At 40.6% G+C, this 20,604-nt stretch overlaps 3 protein-coding genes across 4 annotated transcripts in view; 2 read left to right on the top strand and 1 right to left on the bottom strand.

Moving 5' to 3' along the window:
* Window positions 1-4,555, bottom strand: LOC113119716 (zinc finger and BTB domain-containing protein 22-like). The gene is made up of 4 exons (XM_026289339.1): window positions 4,334-4,555; window positions 3,774-3,978; window positions 1,775-2,414; window positions 1-1,669 (listed from the first exon to the last, which is right to left on the bottom strand). The coding sequence occupies exons 2-4, from the start codon at window positions 3,975-3,977 to the stop codon at window positions 1,029-1,031; spliced, it is 1,485 nt and encodes a 494-aa protein (XP_026145124.1). The 5' UTR covers window position 3,978; window positions 4,334-4,555; the 3' UTR covers window positions 1-1,028.
* A 723-nt stretch (window positions 4,556-5,278) lies between these two features.
* LOC113119717 (sodium channel subunit beta-1) lies at window positions 5,279-11,826 on the top strand. The gene is made up of 6 exons (XM_026289341.1): window positions 5,279-5,826; window positions 6,988-7,154; window positions 8,657-8,894; window positions 9,960-10,101; window positions 10,968-11,048; window positions 11,128-11,826. The coding sequence occupies exons 1-5, from the start codon at window positions 5,763-5,765 to the stop codon at window positions 11,032-11,034; spliced, it is 678 nt and encodes a 225-aa protein (XP_026145126.1). The 5' UTR covers window positions 5,279-5,762; the 3' UTR covers window positions 11,035-11,048; window positions 11,128-11,826.
* A 2,975-nt stretch (window positions 11,827-14,801) lies between these two features.
* The window catches only part of LOC113119714 (ras/Rap GTPase-activating protein SynGAP-like), a 44,257-nt gene continuing 38,454 nt past the window's right edge, over window positions 14,802-20,604 (top strand). For both annotated transcript variants that reach the window (XM_026289333.1, XM_026289332.1), the window contains exon 1: window positions 14,802-15,389. In XM_026289333.1, coding sequence (XP_026145118.1) covers window positions 15,368-15,389 — 22 coding nt within the window. In that variant the 5' untranslated portion in view covers window positions 14,802-15,367. The remainder of the gene's footprint in view (window positions 15,390-20,604) is intronic.

Here is a 20,604-nt window from a genome sequence, read left to right as displayed (position 1 = left end):
TGGATTTGAATAAAATGCCTTTATTGACAATATAAAACAATCACACTGCATTAATATCATTATTATGTACAGTCTAGTGGTGTTCAGCATCTAACACACAAACCAAACACAGTAGACTTTAAAGGGTGAGTCGAGGGTTAACCAGCCTCTGCACATACGTGTGCGTGCGTACATGATCATGTTTAACAGATAAACGCCTCTGGAACACACACACACACACACCAAACTACTAGAGTTTAATTGTTTTAAAACAGTGCTTCTAGAATATATTCAGATCTGCTACATATGTGGACCATTAGTAGATCAACCAACACTGATCTCGGCTCACGGTGACATCCGTCTGCACTCTTAAAAATACAGGGGCTTTATTGGGCCCCAAATGTTCCATGAAGAACTTGACCATCCATTGAAACACTACAGGTTCTTTATTTTGGAAAAGACATTCTTAGAATTGAAGGTTTTATGGACATTGATGGTCAACGGCCCAGGGTTTGATTCCCAGGGAACACACGTACTGGTAAAAAAAAGAAACTAAATGTATAGCCTGAATGCACTGCAAGTCACTTTAGCGTCTGCTAATGCATAAATGAAATGTAAAATGTTGTCCACACTAAGAAAGAAAAAATACTGAAAGGCTCAATGCAAAAACCTTGTTTTGGAACTTTTAATTTTAAAGAGTTTATTTCCTCTATGTACTTCCACTAATTAATTAGTAGATAAACTAATACTTATTTCCTTTGTTCACGGCAAATGACTGTTCACACTCTTACAATAAAGGTTTACTGGTGCCATTGAGAAACTTCAACATCCACGCTAATAAAAAATGGTTGTTTTAAGAACTGATCACTTCTTCTGCGATTCCTCTTTTGGAAACTTTATTATTAAGAGTGTGTGAACTCTTAAAAATAAAGGTTCTTTATTGGCATCGATGGTTTCATTAAAAACCTTTAACATCCACAGATTGTTGACTGAAAGGAATGGCATTCGTTTGGCGTTCAACAGAAAAACCTCTTTCAGAACTTTAACTTTTAAGAGTGTATTTCCTCGTCCTGTAATGAATAATCATCCTGCTCCACCTTCACTTGTCCAGGAGCACCTGCGTCCTCGTTTTGACAGCCGGGCGTCGTCGTTGTTGATGTCGTTCCCTGGCAGTGAGCCTGATGCTTGAGGAAACTGTCTCTCCAGACGATCTTCTTGCCGCAGAGCGCGCACTCGTACGGACGCAGGCCTCCGTGAGTCTTGACGTGTTTGGTCAGGTGGTGCTTCATCTTGAAGCTCTTGGAGCAGACGGGGCAGGCGAACGGACGCAGGTTCAGGTGCTGCATTTTCACGTGGCGGTCGCGCATGCTCTTCAGCGTGTACGCTTTGCCGCAGTGACAGAAGTGGACTTTGGGAGTCGCAGAGAGAGGAGAGCACGGGGAGGACGAGGACGACTGCGAGACCCAGGAGAGCTCGGACGGGCCCGGCGCCAACTGGTCGGACGTCGGCGGTGGCAAAGGACGCTGGGAGATCTGCCCCGTGGCCTTCTCGATTTCGTCGTAGGTCTCGAACGCGCCGTCTGTTTCGTTCTCCTCGTCTTCGTCCAGCAGCTTGGCGTCTGACAAAGTCCACTGGTTCCACAGTCCGTCCGTCTCGCTCTCTCTGAGACGTCCGTCCGACTCGACGGCTCCTGAGAGAAGACAAGAGCAGACAACAAGTCAAAAACACGTCGGTTCTCCACGCTTCCCCCTGGTGGACGGGCGCTAAACTGCAGTGATGAAGAAGCTCCACTCACCGGCCTGGTGTTCCTCACACTTCACCCTCACTTTGTCTTCATCCAGCGGCTCTCCGACTCCTTCATCTGCTTCCATCCGTCGCTGCTCCTCATCTTCCTTCGCTCCTCGGAGGCGAGCACGGATTCGGTGCCTCGCGAAGTCCGAAGTTTCGATGGACGGCAAAGTTGAGATGGGGAATGCGTGGAAACCTTCGTCTCCCGTATTCGGGCTGCATCCGGGCTCGGTTCGGACGGGGAACGTCAGGCTGCTTCTGCTCCACCTGCTCTGAGTTGGACGCCTCCATGTGGCCAGAGGCGGAAGCGCACTTTGTGGTCGTTTTTCCAGAGTTTGTTCGCCCACCGCTCGCTCCCCGTCCTCCGGATCGGCGAAGCAGCAGTCTGAGCTGCTGGGCGACTGGTGACTGGAGGACGCTGCCCCGCCGGGGCTGAGCTGAACCAGAGGTCGTGACCTCTTCAGGATGTCCGTGCACTTGTCCACGATGTGCCACATCTGCAGGAAGCTGGCCACCGTGACGTAGTTGATGATGTCATCGCGCACGATGCTGAGCTGACCCGTGTAGGCCGAGTTTAACACGCTCTCGAAGGCCAGAGGGTCCATGACGGAGGGAAGAGACACCGTGGTGACGTTCTTCAGCAGAACCTGGCAACAGAACCGCAGTGTTCAGAGCCGCTCCAGTTAAGTGTTGTAAAGTCTGCTGTAGCATACTAAGCTTTTCTGTTGCTAAATAACCAGATTCACATAAACAGGCAAGACACTACAGATTAAAAATTCTAACTAACAGACATCACTATAGTTGTCTGGCCCAGTGCAATAAGACAATTGTCTTGTATTTCCAGTTTTCTGAAATGTTATGTTTAAATATGCAAATAAGTCATTATCTTCTAGTATATGCATTCATTTGCATACATTTCCAGAACAGAAATCTGGAATTGGTCCAAAAATTCTTTGATTTTCCAGAGGGGATTTTGGATTCGTCTTTTCATCACTTCATAAATCAGAAAATACTGTCAGTAGACCGAAAACAAACACAGTTTGACCATGTTTTTAGGAGTGAAATGTTGTATAAATCTGTGTGAATGCAATATGGACAAGCCTTCAGAACATAGAGAGGAATATAACGTATTTTATTTTTTTAACATGCGAAAATTTAGGATGAGAATTTCTGACTCTGACTGCAATGAGGAATGAAGTTAAGAAAACATTTATTTTAAATGTTCTTGTCTTTTTTTTCCTCTGAAGATTGTTGTAAAGACGAAGCTTTAGTTTTTGAATTCCTGAAAATGTTAAGCTATTTAAAAAATATTGTAAATAACTTTTTAGAGAAAACTTGTCTTAAATCTCCAAAGGTAAGGCGTTTAATGAATTTACTGGTTTACAGATTAGATTGGTAAATGTTAGGTTTTATGGTGTATATAGATTACCATTGTAATTGCATCAGCTTTCGATTCTTCCATTAGTCTTATTTAATCTGCGTTGATATTTTTAACAAATGGTCTGTTTGTACAAAGATATGTCTGCTGTTAGTAGGCATTAGTAATAGTCTCGGATGACCAATGTGAGTATACTCAAATAAATAAAATAGAGATATTAACCAGTAAATAATAATGTGTAGAATATGCATTGAATTACAAGAATAATCTATGTTAGTGAATACTTGTGCAGGAAATAACTTTTTGATACTATTTTACACATATAAAAAAATATATATTTTTTTCTGACCGTTAAACAGTCACTGCAGTCTTTACTGCAATTTTACTCATAGTAATTTACAATTTAATAAATGTCATAATTTGTAAGTTTAGTTTAGAAGTATCGATATCGACGACACTGGCCTTTAAAACGTATGCGGCGGGCGCGTGGCCTCAGCAACATGCAGATCGCAAGCTGTCAATCAAATTCAAAACCAAACCGTTGAAATCAAACCGTCATAAATGAGGGCATTTATTCAGGCTTTCAAGAAGATGTAACGTTACAGTGTGAAATCGGCTGCACACTCACCTGGTCGTGGAAATACGGAGAGGATGCGGCCAGCACACACCGGTGCGCGCGGAACACCTGACCCTGCACCTGAATGGAGAGGTCACACAGCTGACCCTCCTCGCGCTGCCGGTTCAGATTCTCCAGGACCGAGGCGCGGACGCTGGGGAAACACACCTGCAGCACCGGGCCTGGCGGAGCACTGCGGCCGACGAGCTGCTCCATCCTGCGGGGAGAGAAACACCCGCGACCGCGGAGGAGATGAGAGCCAGAGCCGACCGCGGATCCGATAACACGGGTAAATATAATCACACACAACCTCTCCGGTCAATCCCTCACACAAACCGTTAACTAGCAGCTCATAGCAGACTATAACAACACACATCAAGCGATTCTATCATGAGTGTTTACATCAACATGCGGCAAAGATCCGATCCTACACGACTCAACTGTGCACACACAACACACCGCTCGTTTAATGACCGGGTGTGTGTTTATCGATCCGACGTGTAACGTTAGATTATGATCTACTGATCTGATCAGTTTAGCGAAATGAAATATGAAAGTGTTTTTAATCTCACCTGCGTTCACTGTGGAGCTCTGTCTGCGGAACAGAAAGAGAGACACGCCCCCTTCCTGAAGACACGCCCTTCGTGTAATATAAACTCTGTGTAGTTCATAAAGTAGTAATTCTAGTGTTCTCATAAATGAAGGCGCGGCGCGTCTGCCTGTTTTATTATAGAATTAAATAGAAAAGAATGGAACAGAATATGTGCATCGATGCAGCATCCACGTGACTGTCACCGCTGATGCTGCGAGCGGAAGGCCGGGCGCATGAATATTACTTAGAATGCGCTGCCGGAACGTTGTGCGTGCGTCATTAATATGTATGAGCTGACTCGCGCAGTACGCGGTTCGTGCGCGCCGCTTGCTGTCTGACTGATGTTCACAAATATTTAAAACATCCCGCATTATTTAGCAATTATTAACAATGTTTGTCTCTCTGAATTCCCCCACTTATTCTTGATCGCTGTAATGTTTTGATATTGTTGTTGCAAGTTAGGTCTTATATTTTAATATTTTAAAAAAGACATATATAAAACCTCGATAACATAATTATTTTATAATATAATGCCAGTTAACTAGATGTCTCCAAATAGCTGATCTGAAAGATTTAACAACGGATATTTTATTTTATTATATTATATATTCACATCAACCTGCTCTGGGACTATAGATGAAAACAAGCCATTTTTGCGCATTTAACATTGGTTTTACGTGTTATTAATGTGTAATGTCCCTGATTAAATAAATACATAAACACAAATTATATAGAAATGTTTAAAATCACATTCGAAAATAATAATACTTCTTAATCACGCACTCAATAACTTGACGTGGTATGGAACGGGAACACTATTTATTATAGTTAACGATAATTAATCTCATTATTATGATTATATTTTTCACTGCAGGAATGTTTGAAGGGGGCCGCACCTGCCGGCAGCGTCGTGACGTCACCGCGCGCTCGGATGCGCTGCGCGCGCGGCCCGGGTTTTTTACCGCAATGCATCAGAGCGAGCGTCATTGGGAACTGCGCAGAATGGCGTTGTACACCGACAGAACTGCGTTTACCGATCACACGCGCCCGTCTGATGCCTGAGGAGTGCACTGCGGAGGCAAGTGACCGTCTGCATGACCGCTGCGTGGGGATGTGTTAAAATGAACGTGTATCCGGAGCGCGCTTTATTAAGATAATTCATGTCAAAGATGCGCAGATGATCTAAACAGAGCTGCTGTTGATCTCAGGACACTGCTTTGATTTTATAGAGTCGGTAAGAAAGAGAGTCGGGGCCCTCGGCGGATTCAGGAGCCGCTGGCCCGGTTCTGCACTAAACCTCTTTCGGATGCTGCTGGGTCACATGACTCTTCTGAAGCTCTGCTGAGGGGACATGAAGATCCAGCTCTAGAGGACAGAGAGAGAGAGAGAGAGAGAGTTTATCTGCTGTGATGATGATGATGATGAAGATGAAGAGACGCCTGCTGCTCCTGTGTGTGTTCTGCTCGCTCTGCGGTGAGTCTCAGCTCAGAAACACTAACCACGGCCAAAGCCCAGAGATGACGGTGTCATTAAGGTCAAATACATATTGAAGCAATAATGGGAAATAACTATTATTGCATCACTGGCTTTATACATTAAAACTCTTTTGTTGAGGTACATCTGCATGCCTTCATCAGGGTGTGAGTTCTTGTTCCTAAATATATACTCTCCCACACAGCCAGAGAGCACCGAGATCTCACACCCCATGCAGCATTCAGTGCTCTGAAAAAATACATAAATGAGTTTGAAACGGAAAATCAGTTTAAAAAATGGATAAAAATTAATAAAAATGTATTTAAATGAACAAATGATTTAAAAAGCAACATATAATTAAATTAAATGAAAAATATATTTTATATTATATTTATTTTTATATATAAATCATTTGATTGAAATAAATACAACATTTATAAATAAATACAATTTGATTTAAATAAATAAATAATACATACATTACTATAATCGCAATTTAAAGAAAAAAAAACATGATTCAAATAAATTGTAATAAATAAAATAATGTTATATACAAATTTATTTAAATAATTTAAAGATATGATCAAAATAACATTTGTTGCAAGTAAGAAAAAATAATTTAGATAAATAAACCATGGTGCAAATAAATACAAGTTTAAGGAAAATATATTGATAAAAATATATTTTACTTAAAATATATTTTTTACTTGAAATGTAAAAAATACAGTGCTATAATGAGTAAAAAAAGAGAATGCATTGATATAACAAAAGAAACTAAACAAAAAAACTATTTATTTTTTATTTAAATAAAATTATTTATTAAGTAATTGAAAATAAATTAAAATGACCATAAATTAATACATTTGATTAAAATTGATGAGTAAATTGATGAAAGTAAAAAAAAGTTGGTTAAGATAAATAATTCATGATTTAAAAATGCATTTGGTAAAAATAAAAAAATTTAAACAAATAAAAAGTTAAGTGAAAAGTACTAAACTTGCCATAATAAATGAAAAGGTAGATTAAAATAAATAAATAAATGTCTGAATGAACGAGCAGTTGAGTGAGATGAAATGTGTGGTGAGTGTGTGAGGAGCACAGTGCAGGTGTATGGTGTCTGTGATGAAGGTGAAGGTGAAGGTGATCAGTGTCTCTGCGCAGTGTCTCTCTGCAGCGGAGCGTGTGCCGAGGTGGACTCAGACACCGAAGCTGTGGCCGGACAGCCCTTCAAACTGGGATGCATCTCCTGTAAGATGCGCGGAGAGGTGGAGGCCTCGGCCACCGTGGACTGGCTGTTCAGAGCCAGAGGAGAAGCAGACTTCGTGCATGTGAGCATCATCCTCAGAATGAGAAGCTCCAGAAACACACCACAGTTCAGATGCACAGCTCGTCACTAATGAGCACTTTCAGCAGCTCCTCTGTTTACGGTCAGTTCCGTTACTCTAATGGCAATGCATCGCTAAAGCAGAATAACTGAACATTGACACAGGGGTCTGGTGAAATGCTCATTACAGAAGAAAATATCAGACTGAGCACTGAACTCTTCCCATCGTACCAGGAGATCATGTGACTCGTGCACTGTACTCAGCTCATGTGATGCTTCATCCAGGAACATGTGTGGACTGATGCTTTATCAGAAACTGATTTAAAGAAACGCATAGTCACTTCATACATTTAATTCAAATAAATACATTGATAAGAACAATAACTCAAAAATCATTCGAACAAAATAAGTTCAACATTGTTAAAATAAATAAATTGCTAAAAATAAATTTGTATCTGAATAAATAAACTAACAAAAGCATTTTTATTTCATTCAAATATTGATTCATATAAAATAGTAATAACTAGTAATATAATGAATTTGATTACATTAAGTTTAATGTAAATAAATAATTGAATGACTTAAACAAAAGCATCAGATTTAAATAATTAAAACATTAGTTAAATATAAAAAATAAAAATGTTGACTAAAATGAAATTTGATGTAAATAAAGAATACTAAGCAAACGCATTTGATTAAAATAAAACATTAGTAAAATATATTTAATTAATATGTTGGTTAAAATTAATTAAATTTGATAAAAGAAAATTATAAATGAATTACTAAAATAAACAAAAGCATTTGATTAAAACAATTGAAATTTAATGTCAATAAAAAATAACATTGATTAAAAATGATTAAAATAGTCAATATATAAATAAATTAAGTATTTGATTGAAATAAATTATTAAAATAAATGCACTTAAGAATTCAAATATAATAAATAAAATGTATAATAAATGATGATAAGATGATGTTTAAAATATGCAACTAACCAAAAAAAAACATTAATTTAAATAAATAAAAGTCAAATATATTAAATTAAAATGTTACGTAAAATTAAATTTGATGTAAATAAAAAATATAAAGCAAACACCATAAAGCAAATAAAACATTAGTAAAAAAAAATGTATATATATATATATATATATATATATATATAATATATATATAACACATTGATTAAAATTGATCAAATTTGATGTAAATAAGTCATGAATGACTAAAATCCATGATAGCATTTGATTTAAAATAATAGAAATTTGATGTGAATATAATAACATTGTTTAAAAATGATTAAAATAGTCAATATCTAAATAAATGAACAAGTATTAATTAAATTAAAATAAGTCATTGTTAAAATAAATGCACTTAAGAGTTCAAATAAAAGAAATAAGATTTATAATAAAAACCTGAGGATTGTTTTAAAGGGAACTAACTGACTATAGAAAGCATGTGTTTAAAAGAGGAAGAAAGAGTGGATCTTGATGGATCTTCACTGCTCAGATCTACAGCTACGACGGCGAGGCGTCCAGCATCATCGACGAACGCTTTCAGGACCGCATGGAGTGGCACGGCAGCAAGAAGACCTTTGACCTCCAGGACGCGTCTGTGGACCTCCTGAACGTCACCTTCAACGACTCCGGCGTCTACCGCTGCATCTTCAACCGAGTGCTGACCTACGAACACTACGAGTTCTCCACCACCGCCAGCAAAGAGGTGCACCTCACCGTCGTGGCCAAAGGTACACACCGCACCTCTCTGAGGAACACACACAGAACATTAAACATGCCTGGCATCGGCTGTATGCAAAGTGCACTTGGTGTTTGTGTCACTGAGACGGCTCTGTTGATAGACTGTTGATTTCAGTAGAGTCTGCATTACTAGTTTGAAAAGGATTTGTTCTTCAGACATCGCTCTTTAATTCCAGTAAATATTAAAATAAGCTTAAGAGCCATAATCTAAAAACAGGTTGAGATAACTTTAATATTTCTTGAGTTACAGGCACACAAACTTTGGCAAAAGAGTAATTCTGGCGCTTGGACAGATGTGTTCAGTTGAACAGTTTTGATCGTTTGAGAAAAACGAGATGTGTTTCCAGTTTCAACGTTATTTGTTCTTCAGATGTTCCTCTTTTAATACAACAAATATCATCTGAATGCAAGGTTTTGACCATTAAAAATTGGAAAAATTCAGCAACTGCTACCCACTTTCCCTGGAAACAACCATACTGGACCTTAAAATATGGAGACACCAAAGGAAAAGTGAAATAAATAGAACCTAAAATCAGATTGAGATGATATTTTTCTCACTCAAGCGGGTATGATCTATGCATTTGTTTAGATAGAGAGAAATGAGATAGACGTTCCTCTTTAAATACAGTAAATATCATCTGAATGCACACTGACCCATGGTTAGTTTTCCACTATGGATATTGAGCCACACTGAGATCCTCATAACTCTGGAAATAACCCATAAAGAGCCTTAAAAATGAGGAAACTGAAGGAAGAGATTGTGAATGAGCAAAACCTAAAGGGTGTTATGATATCTTCAGTTACAGTCATACAAACTTTGGGGAAAAGAGACAAAAAGTGCCACCATTGGCATATGATGAAGTCAACAGATTTTACTGCTAGAGCTACTAATCTCTGTGTAAAAATAACCTCACCATGCTGCCATCCTTCCTGTCTCCACATCTCAGATGAAAAATCTCATCCGCTGCATTTCATATTTTGGCTTTCACCATTCATGTTGGTCTTTCTTCAGACAGAAGAAACAGTGTGTGTGTGTGTGTGTGTGTGTGTTGCAGCCACGCGGGGCACGGCGTCCATCGTGTCAGAGGTCATGATGTACGTGTCCATCATCGGCCTGCAGCTCTGGCTCCTGGTGGAGATGATCTACTGCTACAGGAAGATCGCCGCGGCCGGAGAGGAAGCGCTCAGAGCCAGCGCGTCAGTCTCACACACACTACACTCCACTAAAACTACTGACTGACTGTTAAATAAAATAGAATATTGTAAACCTTTTATTTCAACTAGTGGTCAAGGCAACATTGTCATTGAGTTTAACTAAATCTGAAAAAATACAAATTGAAAAATATGTAGACATACATATATTAAAATGACTTAAGACAAAAATACACAACAAAATTCTTAAAACTTTAGCTAAGATTAAAATAAAAGTGCAAAATATGAAAATAAAAATGTATTCAAAATATTAATAAAAAAGGTATTAATGCTTTGACCAACGATGTGTGTGACATTTCAAACTAAAATCATGACGTCACTTAAAATAAAGTCAAATAAAATATCAAAAACTTCATTTCAGCTAGTTGCCAATCGATATTTCTCAGTTTCATTTAGTTTTGCGTAATTTACTAAAACAACTAGAGATGAAATGTTACAGATGTGTAAAATAAACTAATAAAAAATCAAATAAAATTGAGAATATAAAAATAGCTGATTAAATTCAGTTCAACTGGTTTAAGCGATGATTCGATGACTTCTTTCAATATTCAGCAATGAAAATAATAATGGTTAAATTAAATTTTACAGGATCAAAATAGTAGAAGTTTACTAAAACCAAAATGAAAAACACACATTTTCTTTACTTCAAACAAAACAAACGTTTCAAGTAGTTAGTTTTTATTCCATTTTACCAGATGCACTAAAATATCTGAAATAAAAATGAACAAAACGAAGGAAATTACTCAAATCAAAACACAACAGTATCTCAATAATTCTAAAATACATGTATTTATTTTTGCAGCTGTGTGTATGTATTTTCCGTCAGGAAATGCTTGTCTTGTGTGTTTCAGAGCGGAGTATCTGGCGATCGCGTCCGAGAGCAAAGACAACTGCGCTGGTGTACAGGTAGCTGAATGAGTTAACTAGCACAGGTGAGTTAACTAGCAGTCCTAACTAGTCCTGTTTTTCCTGGGTTCTCTTTCTAACCTCTCTCTTCTTTCCCATCCGCAGGTTCCTCCGGGACGCTCTTCCTTCTGAATTGTTGTCACTGTCTCTGCTTTTATAAACGTTTCTTTCCTCTTGACCTGATCTCCTGCGCATGACCTTTATATGCTATGCATGGATCACCCCCTCACAATCCACAGCAATACTCTAGAGACACAATACTCTGGTTTTGCACTAGAGATCAGTAAAGAGCAAGCCATCTTTGTTGATCTTGCTACATACTTATATCTCTCTCTATATATATATATATGTATCTATACTATAAGACCAACTGAGAGCCAAACGCCATGCAATGCTACGGTTGCATGAGCTGAACGTGAATGTGAATGCAAACACAATTTCTATACGGGATGAAACTCATCGCTATAAACGACGAGCTCAAGAGAGTTTCTAACTCGTCGTTGTTGTATAATCCAAGTGCAATATGAGAATCAGACTCTAGCTCTTGAATGTAGCAAGCACTCACTGAATGTGAGAAATGCATTGTGGGTAAGTGGATTAAGACACCCGATCGCTCGTCCTGTCCTGCTGTGTACCGTTTTAATGCATGCCCACACTGCAGACGATCCAGTAACAAACCTACTCGCCCCACATAGGCCCTTTCTGTCAGATGCGCCTGATATAATGTGAGGATCTGTGGGAATGCAAGGCTGGTGGGCGGGAGTGCGGAGAGAGAGAAATGTCAAATTAAATGAGTGCAAATGAGTTCTGTGGACTCTTTCATTTTTGAGCAGAAACGGTGTGGATGCTGCTCTGTGTTTGTTAATGCAGTCGTTGACAAGAACTAACTAAAGCCAACTAACTAAGGCTAACTTAGGACTAACTATGACTATGCTAACTAAGAACTAACTATGACTAACTTAGAACTAACTATGGCTAACTTAGAACTAACTATGGCTAACTTAGAACTAACTATGGCTAACTAAGAACTAACTATGACTAACTTAGAACTAACTATGGCTAACTTAGGACTAACTATGGCTAACTAAGAACTAACTATGACTAACTTAGGACTAACTATGGCTAATTTAGGACTAACTATGGCTAACTTAGAACTAACTATGACTAACTTAGGACTAACTATGGCTAACTTAGAACTAACTATGGCTAACTTAGGACTAACTATGGCTAATTAAGAACTAACTATGACTAACTTAGGACTAACAATGGCTAATTAAGAACTAACTGGCTAACTAAGGAGTAACAACAGCTAACTAAGAACTAACTAAGACTAACTTAGAACTAACTATGGCTAACTTAGGACTAACTATGACTGTGGCTAACTAAGAACTAACTATGGCTAACTTAGAACTAACTATGGCTAATTAAGAACTAACTAAGGCTAACTTAGGACTAACTATGGCTAATTAAGAACTAACTATGACTAACTTAGGACTAACAATGGCTAATTAAGAACTAACTGGCTAACTAAGGAGTAACAACAGCTAACTAAGAACTAACTAAGACTAACTTAGAACTAACTATGGCTAACTTAGGACTAACTATGACTGTGGCTAACTAAGAACTAACTAAGACTAACTTAGAACTAACTATGGCTAACTTAGACTAACTTTGACTGTGGCTAACTAAGAACTAACTATGGCTAACTTAGAACTAACTATGGCTAATTAAGAACTAACTAAGGCTAACTTAGGACTAACTATAGCTAATTAAGAACTAAATATGGCTAACTAAGGACTAACTACAGCTAACTAAGAACTAACTACGGCTAACTTAGGATTAACTATGGCTAGCTAAGAACTAAGAACTAACTATGGCTAACTAAGGAGTAACAACAGCTAACTAAGAACTAATTACGGCTAACTTAGAACTAACTATGGCTACTTAAGAGCTGACTGATTATGGCAATGACAATTGTAAAATTTTACATTTTACACAGTTGATGATCTATATTGCATTTTATATTTAAAATTAAATGTCACATGAATATAATTTATCAACAAAATGTAGTTTAGGTATAGTTTTACATTTGTAAATTTTACTGCAATTAAAAAATGTGTAGAAACAATTGTAGTTTTACGTTTTTAGAAGTTGAAAATTATAAAAAGAATCATAAATCAGAAATTGTCATAACATTACTTTAAAATTACAATACAGAACACAACAAAGGATGCAAACATGTCAACATAAAATTAATTTAATAATATTTCTTAATAAACAGTATAGCTGAAGAATGATATTATAGCTGTTATTATTTGATTTATTTTTGCTGAGCTCAGAATGCATATTTTCTGTAAGCTGGAAGCAGTCTAATGAAGTACTGCATTGGCAAACGTGAGTATGGTATCCCATAATGCAATGCAGTCGAGCTTCCGTTTCTAGTGTGATGAATGAATGAGCAGGTAATTAGAGCAGTAATCAGAACACACAGTAAGATATAAATAGTTCATTTTACACAAAAATACTCTTTCAGTTTATTGATAATGACTTGATATTATTTTCCTCTGCTCTTGTTTTTGAATGTTAAATTACCAAAATCAAAACTTATCATGAGCACCATGTGATGGATTCTGGGATGTTTGTGCTGCTTTGAATCACTTTATTTAGCAGCTCTTTCAAACCTCAGGAGTCTGGGCTCAACCATCGCCAAAAACTAGATTTGATGACCTCTAATTAACTTCTGCTGTAATGACACACAGTTCTCACAAACTTCTATTCATAGAAATGAGAAGAAGCATCTTAATTGACTTTATTTCATTGTGTCCCTGCAGCACAGAAGCAGTCATCAGTAGCACAGACGTATATGTGTAGAAATAGACAACATTGTATGGGTCACAATTATACTTTTCTCTTTTCTCTCAAAAACCATCAGGATATTAAGTAAAGATCATGTTCCATGAAGATATTTAGTAAATCTCCTACCGTAAATATATCAAACTTAATGTTTGATTAGTAATATGTATTGCTAAGAACTTCATCTGAACAACTTTAAAGATGATTTTCTCAATATTTAGATTTTTTTGCTCCCTCAGATTCCAGATTTTCAAATATTGTTCTCCTAACAAACCACACATAGAGAGATCATTTATTTATAGATCTCAATTTAGAAAAAAAAGACACTTATGACTGGTTTTGTTGTCCAGGGTCACATATAAACATATAAATATTTATTATAATAATATTTAAATAAAATAATTATCAATTATAGTTATTAAATTCCAATTTGAATAACTAATGTCTTATAATACACACACATTAATTTATTACTAATAAAATATTTACATTTTGAACATTTATAATCATTTTTTTTTTAAGAATTTAATGTCTATAAAATATATATATAATGTGTGTGTATAGATATTTATGTCGGTGCAGAGCGTGCATTTATTTTTAGGAGAATGTAATGAATATTTCTCATGGGGATTTATGCATTTTTGATATCTCTGAATCTTTTTTGGCTCATTTATCAGTAAAAAAAACCTGCACACCTGAATAAAAGGAGACGTCATGGACAATTATATATCACTCATAAATGATTAAATACAAAGTAAACACTAGTTATGATTGATGTGGTTTGGAATTGATCAAATGTGCTTGGAAAAAAATGATCAAAGTATCAATGTGCCTAATAATTATGCATGCTCTCTACAAATATATATGTGTGTGTGTGTGTGAGCATATAAAATATTTATATATGAAAGTTATTAAAGTTCCTATATATATTGTGAAAGTTTTTACTGAGGGGTTTGTTTAATTTGTTTTTAAAAAAATGTCACTGATTTCTACAGCATTTAACTCCCGAGGACACGGTGAAATGCGTTAGTTTCTGTCTGATGACAGTGTTTTCTGATTTCTGCAGTGATGAAACCGATCCAGAATCCCCTCTGGAGAAACCTCAACTCTAATATGAATGATCATGATTTTAAACCAGTATTCAGAGTTCTATTCTGTAAAAGTATGCAAATGAGTGCATATTAAATAGGATAGTGCCTGATTTGCATATTAGCCCATCGCAAAAAGCTTGTTAAACTGAACAGTAGATCAGCAGAGTACTCGATCGTTTACTGTGGTACTGCTCCAGATCGCGCGTTCCCGCCTGCGTGCGTGCGCGCGCGCGTCCGGTGACGGCGAGCGTTGAGCAATCGGCGCATCACTTCGATCGGCTCTGGGATCAATACAGCAGCTGGCGTCGTGTCGCGTCGCTTCGCGTAATTGTGCTCGTGCGGAGCTGGAGGAGCGGTGATGGACCCCGGAGCGAGCTGATCGCGGCCAGAGCCGGAGGATCATGTCCTATGTGTCTTCACAAGGTAACGCTAACCGTTCCTCCGGTGACTGACAGCGATCGGTGATCCGCGGGAAGCGCTCGGTAACAGCAGATGCGCCTCGAGGGCCGCGCGTTTATTTATAGATCTCAACCGAACCGAACCGACAGCTCTCCGTTAACGGCTGTGTGTATGTGTGTGTGTCTTTGAGCCAGTGAGCAAATGTGTGTGTGTTTGTCAGAGAGGCAGAGAGAGTGTGTGTGAGTGACTGAGAGAGTAAGTGTGTAAGTAAAGTGTGTGTGTGTGTGCGAGAGTGAATGTGTGTGCGTGCATGAGTGTGTGTGTGTGTGTCTGTGTGTGCATAAGACTGAGTGTGTGCGCGAGAGTGAGTGTGTGTGCGCGTGAGATTGAGTGTGTTGTGTTTGAGTGTGTGTGCACGTGTGTGTGAGAGAGAGAGTGTGTGTGTGCGTGTGAGAGTGAGTGTGCCTGCACGAGAGAGTGTGTCTGGGTGCGCATTAGACTGTGTGTGTGCGTATAAGTGAGTGTGTGTTTGAGTGCGTGAGATTGAGTTTGTGTGCGTGTGCATGAGAGTGAGTGAGTGAGTGTGTGTGCCTGAGAGTGTGTGTGTGCGTGCATGAGTGTTTGTGTGTGCATGAGAGTGAGTGAGTGAGTGAGTGTGTGTGAGAGAGTGTGTTTCTGTGTACCTGAGTGTGTGTGAGAGTGAGTGTGTGTGTGCGTGAGAGTCAGTGTGTGTTTTAGTGCGCGAGAGTGTGTGTGTGTGTGTGTGTGCTTGAGATTGAGTGTGTGTGTGTGCGTGAGAGTCAGTGTGTGTTTTAGTGTGTGAGAATGAGTGTGTGTGTGTGTATGTGTGAGAGAGTGAGTGAGTGAGTGTGTGTGCGTGAGAGTGAGTGAGAGTGTGCGTAAGAGTCAGTGTGTGTTTTAGTGCATGAGAATGAGTGTGTGTGTGTGTGTGTGTGTGAGAGAGAGAGTGAGTGTGTGTGCGTGAGAGTGAGTGTGTGTGTGTGCGTGCGTGAGAGTGTGTGTGTCTGTGAGAGAGAGAGAGTGTGTGTGTGCGCGCTAGCACGAGAGAGTGTGCAAGTGAGTGTGTAGAAATGCAGTGGAAACTATTTTAGTTATAAATTTGAATAGATTATGAATTTACTTAATCTGTCAAGTTTATCAAAAGTTACATTTGAGATATAGAATTTACATTTATTATATATTTAGAAATATACACAATTAAAATTAATTTAAATACCAAGCATAATGCAAAACAGTTTAGATATTATTTACATATTATATTATTTTAAATTAATAGTTGTAAATGTATGGGGTGTGTGTGCATGTGAGATAGAGAGAGAAATGGAGAGTGTATGTGCGTGAGAGTGAGTGATATTGAGTGTGTGTGCGTGAGATTGAGTGTTTGTGTGACAGTGTGTTTGTGTGTGCATGCGTGAGTGAGTGTGTGTGTGCATGAGAGTTTGTGTGTGCGTGAGACTGAGTGAGTGTGTGAGAGTGAGTGTGTGAGATTGAGTTAGTGTGTGTGCTTGAGAGTGAGTGTGCGTGAGAGTGAGTGAGTGTGCGTGTGTTTATGTGCCTGAGAGTGAGTGCGTGTGCATGAGAATGAGTGAGAGTGAGTAAGTGTGTGTGCGAGTGAGTGAGTGTGTGTGCGTGAGAGCGAGTGTGCTTGAGTGAGTGAGTGTGTGTGTGCATGATAGTTTGTTTGTGTGTGCGTGAGACTGAGTTTGTGCATGAGAGTGAGTGAGTGAGTGTGTGTGCGTGCGTGAGAGCGAGTGAGTGTGTGTGCTGGAGTGAGTGAGTGTGCGTGAGATAGTGTGTTTATGTGCCTCAAAATGAGTGTGTGTGAGAGTGAGTATGTGTGCATGAGAATGAGTGAGGGTGAGTGAGTGTGTGTGCTTGAGAGTGAGTGTGTGAGAGTGAGTGAGTGAGTGTGTGCATGCGTGTGAGTGAGTGTGTGTGTGTGCTTGAGAGTGAGTGTCCTTGAGAGTGAGTGTGTGTGCGTGAGTGAGTGTGTGCGTGAGAGCGAGTGAGTGTGTGTGCTGGAGTGAGTGAGTGTGCTTGAGAGTGAGTGTGCGTGAGGGTGAGTGTCCTTGAGAGTGAGTGTGTGTGCGTGAGAGTGAGTGAGTGTGTGTGAGAGTGAGTGTGCGTGAGATAGTGTGTTTATGTGCCTCAGAGTGTGTGTGCATGAGAATGAGTGAGTGTGTGTGCGTGAGAGCGAGAGTGAGTGAGTGATTGTGTGTGAGAGTGAGTGTGCGTGAGATAGTGTGTTTATGTGCTCAGAGTGTGTGTGCATGAGAGTGAGTGAGTGTGTGTGCGTGAGAGCGAGTGAGTGTGTGCGCGTGAGGGTGAGTGAGTGAGTGTGCTTGAGGGTGAGTGAGTGAGTGAGTGTGTGCTTGAGAGTGAGTGAGTGAGTGTGTGCATGCGTGAGAGTGAGTGTGTGTGTGCGTGAGGGTGAGTGTGCTTGAGAGTGAGTGTCCTTGAGAGTGAGTGTGTGAGAGCGAGTGAGTGTGTGAGAGCGAGTGAGTGTGTGTGAGCGAGTGTGTGTGCGTGAGAGCGAGTGAGTGTTTGCGTGTGAGGGTGAGTGAGTGTGCTTGAGTGAGTGAGTGTGTGCATGCGTGAGAGTGAGTGTGTGTGTGTGTGCATGAGGGTGAGTGTGCTTGAGAGTGAGTGTCCTTGAGAGTGAGTGTGTGCGAGTGAGTGTGCGTGAGAGCGAGTGAGTGTTTGCGCGTGAGGGTGAGTGTGTGTGTGCGTGAGGGTGAGTGTGCTTGAGAGTGAGTGTCCTTGAGAGTGAGTGTGTGTGCGTGAGAGTGAGTGAGTGTGTGCGTGAGAGCGAGTGAGAGTGTGTGTGTGTGTGTGAGAGTGAGTGAGTGTGTGTGAGAGAGTGTGTTTATGTGCCTCAGAGTGAGTGTGTGTGAGAGTATGTGTGCATGAGAATGAGTGAGAGTGAGTGTGTGTGCGTGAGAGCGAGTGAGTGTGTCCGCGTGAAGGTGAGTGAGTGAGTGTGCTTGAGAGTGAGTGTGTGAGAGTGAGTGTGTGTGTGCTTGAGAGTGAGTGTCCTTGAGAGTGAGTGTGTGTGCGTGTGAGTGAGTGAGTGAGTGTGTGAGTGTGTGTGTGTGTGCGAGAGAGAGGGTATGTGTGCGTGAGAGTGAGTGTCCTTGAGAGTGAGTGTGTGTGCGTGAGAGTGAGTGAGTGCGTGAGAGTGAGTGGGTGAGTGCGTGAGAGTGAGTGAGTGTGTGAGTGTGCGTAAGAGTGAGTGTGCGTGAGAGAGTGTGTTTATGTGCCTGAGAGTGAGTGTGTGTGAGTGAGTGAGTGTGTGTGCTTGAGAGTGTGTGTGTGTGTGTGAGAGAGTGAGTGTGTGTGCATGAGAGTGTGTGTGTGCGTGAGAGAGAGAGAGTGTGTGAGAGTGTGTGAGTGAGTGAGTGTGCGTGAGAGTGTGTTTATGTGCCTCAGAGTGAGTGTGTGAGAGTATGTGTGCATGAGAATGAGTGAGAGTGAGTGTGTGTGCGTGAGAGCGAGTGAGTGTGTCCGCGTGAGGGTGAGTGAGTGTGCTTGAGAGTGAGTGTGCTTGAGAGTGAGTGTGTGAGAGTGAGTGTGTGTGTGCTTGAGAGTGAGTGTCCTTGAGAGTGAGTGTGTGTGCGTGTGAGTGAGTGAGTGTGTGAGAGTGTGTGTGTGTGTGCGAGAGAGAGGGTATGTGTGCGTGAGAGTGAGTGTCCTTGAGAGTGAGTGTGTGTGCGTGAGAGTGAGTGAGTGCGTGAGAGTGAGTGGGTGAGTGCGTAAGAGTGAGTGTGTGTGTGTGTGTGCATGTGAGTGAGTGAGTGTGCGTAAGAGTGAGTGTGCGTGAGAGAGTGTGTTTATGTGCCTGAGAGTGAGTGTGTGTGAGTGAGTGAGTGTGTGTGCTTGAGAGTGTGTGTGTGCATGAGTGAGTGTGTGTGCGTGTGTGAGAGAGTGAGTGTGTGTGCATGAGAGTGTATGTGCGTGAGAGTGGATGAGAGTGTGTGTGTGCGTGAGAGAGAGAGAGTGTGTGAGAGTGTGTGAGTGAGTGAGTGTGCGTGAGAGTGTGTTTATGTGCCTCAGAGTGAGTGTGTGTGAGAGTGAGTGTGTGCGTGAGAGCGAGTGAGTGTGCGTGAGAAAGTGTGTTTATGTGCCTCAGAGTGTGTGTGTGAGTGTGTGTGCATGAGAGAGTGTATGTGCATGAGAGTGGATGTGTGTGTGTGTGTGTGTGTCAGTGTGTGTGTGTGCGTGAGAGAGAGAGTGTGTGTGAGAGAGTGTGTCAGTGTGTGTGAGAGTGAGTGAGTGATTGTACGTGCGAGTGAGTGAGTGTGCATGAGAGAGTGTGTTTATGTGCCTCAGAGTGAGTGTGTGTGAGAGTGAGTGTGTGCGGATGAGAGCGAGTGAGTGTGCGTGAGAGAGTGTGTTTATGTGCCTCACAGTGTGTGCGTGAGAGCGAGTGAGTGTGTGCGCGTGAGGGTGAGTGAGTGAGTTTGCTTGAGAGTGAGTGTCCTTGAGAGTGTGTGAGCGTGAGTGAGTGTGTGTGCGCGTGAGGGTGAGTGTGCTTGAGAGTGAGTGTCCTTGAGAGTGAGTGTCCTTGAGAGTGAGTGTCCTTGAGAGTGAGTGTGTGTGCATGCGTGAAAGTGGGTGAGTGTGTGTGAGAGAGTGAGTGTGTGTGAGAGAGTGAGTGTGTGTGTGCGTGAGAGTGAGTGAGTGTGTGTGAGAGAGTGAGAGTGAGTGATTGCGTGAGTGAGTGAGTGAGTGTGTGTGCGTGTGAGAGAGAGAGGGTATGTGTGCTTGAGAGTGAGTGAGTGTGCCTGAGAGTGTGTGTGTGTGTGTGTGTGTCAGTGTCTGTTTGTATGTGCGCATGAGAGTGTGTGTGTGTGAGAGAGAGAGAGAGAGAGTGTGTTTATGTGCCTGAGAGTGAGTGTGTATGAGAGTGAGTCTGTGCATGAGAATGAGTGAGAGTGAGTGTGTGTGTGTGCAAGAGAGCGAGTGAGTGTGTGTGCGTGAGAGTGAGTGTGTGAGTGAGAGTGTGTGTGAGTGAGAGTGGATGAGTGTGTGTCAGTGTGTGTGTGTGTGTGTGCGCGTGAGAGAGAGTGTGTCCAGCTGCCAAGTGAGAGTGGGGGGGGGGATCACATCCCGTTGGTTGTCATAGTAACACAGAGTTGGCTCCTCTTCTCTCATCCCAGCATCTCTGCTCTCAAACACTTCCATCTGACTCCAACCTCTCCACATAATCCCTCTCTCT

This window comes from Carassius auratus, chromosome 19 (genome assembly GCF_003368295.1).
Source record: "Carassius auratus strain Wakin chromosome 19, ASM336829v1, whole genome shotgun sequence".
Taxonomy (NCBI): Eukaryota; Metazoa; Chordata; class Actinopteri; order Cypriniformes; family Cyprinidae; genus Carassius; species Carassius auratus.
Note: the sequence above shows the minus strand (reverse complement) of the source record. Positions and strands in the feature narration are given on the sequence as shown.

Excerpts from the sequence above, each read along its gene's own strand:
- LOC113119716 (XM_026289339.1), bottom strand. The coding sequence starts at position 3,977 with ATGGAGCAGCTCGTCGGCCGCAGTGCTCCGCCAGGCCCGGTGCTGCAG. Across the intron at positions 2,415-3,773 it reads CTCCGTATTTCCACGACCAG|GTTCTGCTGAAGAACGTCAC; the intron begins GTGAGTGTGCAG and ends TTCTGTTGCCAG. Across the intron at positions 1,670-1,774 it reads GTGTGAGGAACACCAGGCCG|GAGCCGTCGAGTCGGACGGA; the intron begins GTGAGTGGAGCT and ends GTCTTCTCTCAG.
- LOC113119717 (XM_026289341.1), top strand. The coding sequence starts at position 5,763 with ATGATGATGATGATGAAGATGAAGAGACGCCTGCTGCTCCTGTGTGTG. Across the intron at positions 7,155-8,656 it reads GAGAAGCAGACTTCGTGCAT|ATCTACAGCTACGACGGCGA; the intron begins GTGAGCATCATC and ends TTCACTGCTCAG. Across the intron at positions 10,102-10,967 it reads GAAGCGCTCAGAGCCAGCGC|AGCGGAGTATCTGGCGATCG; the intron begins GTCAGTCTCACA and ends TGTGTGTTTCAG.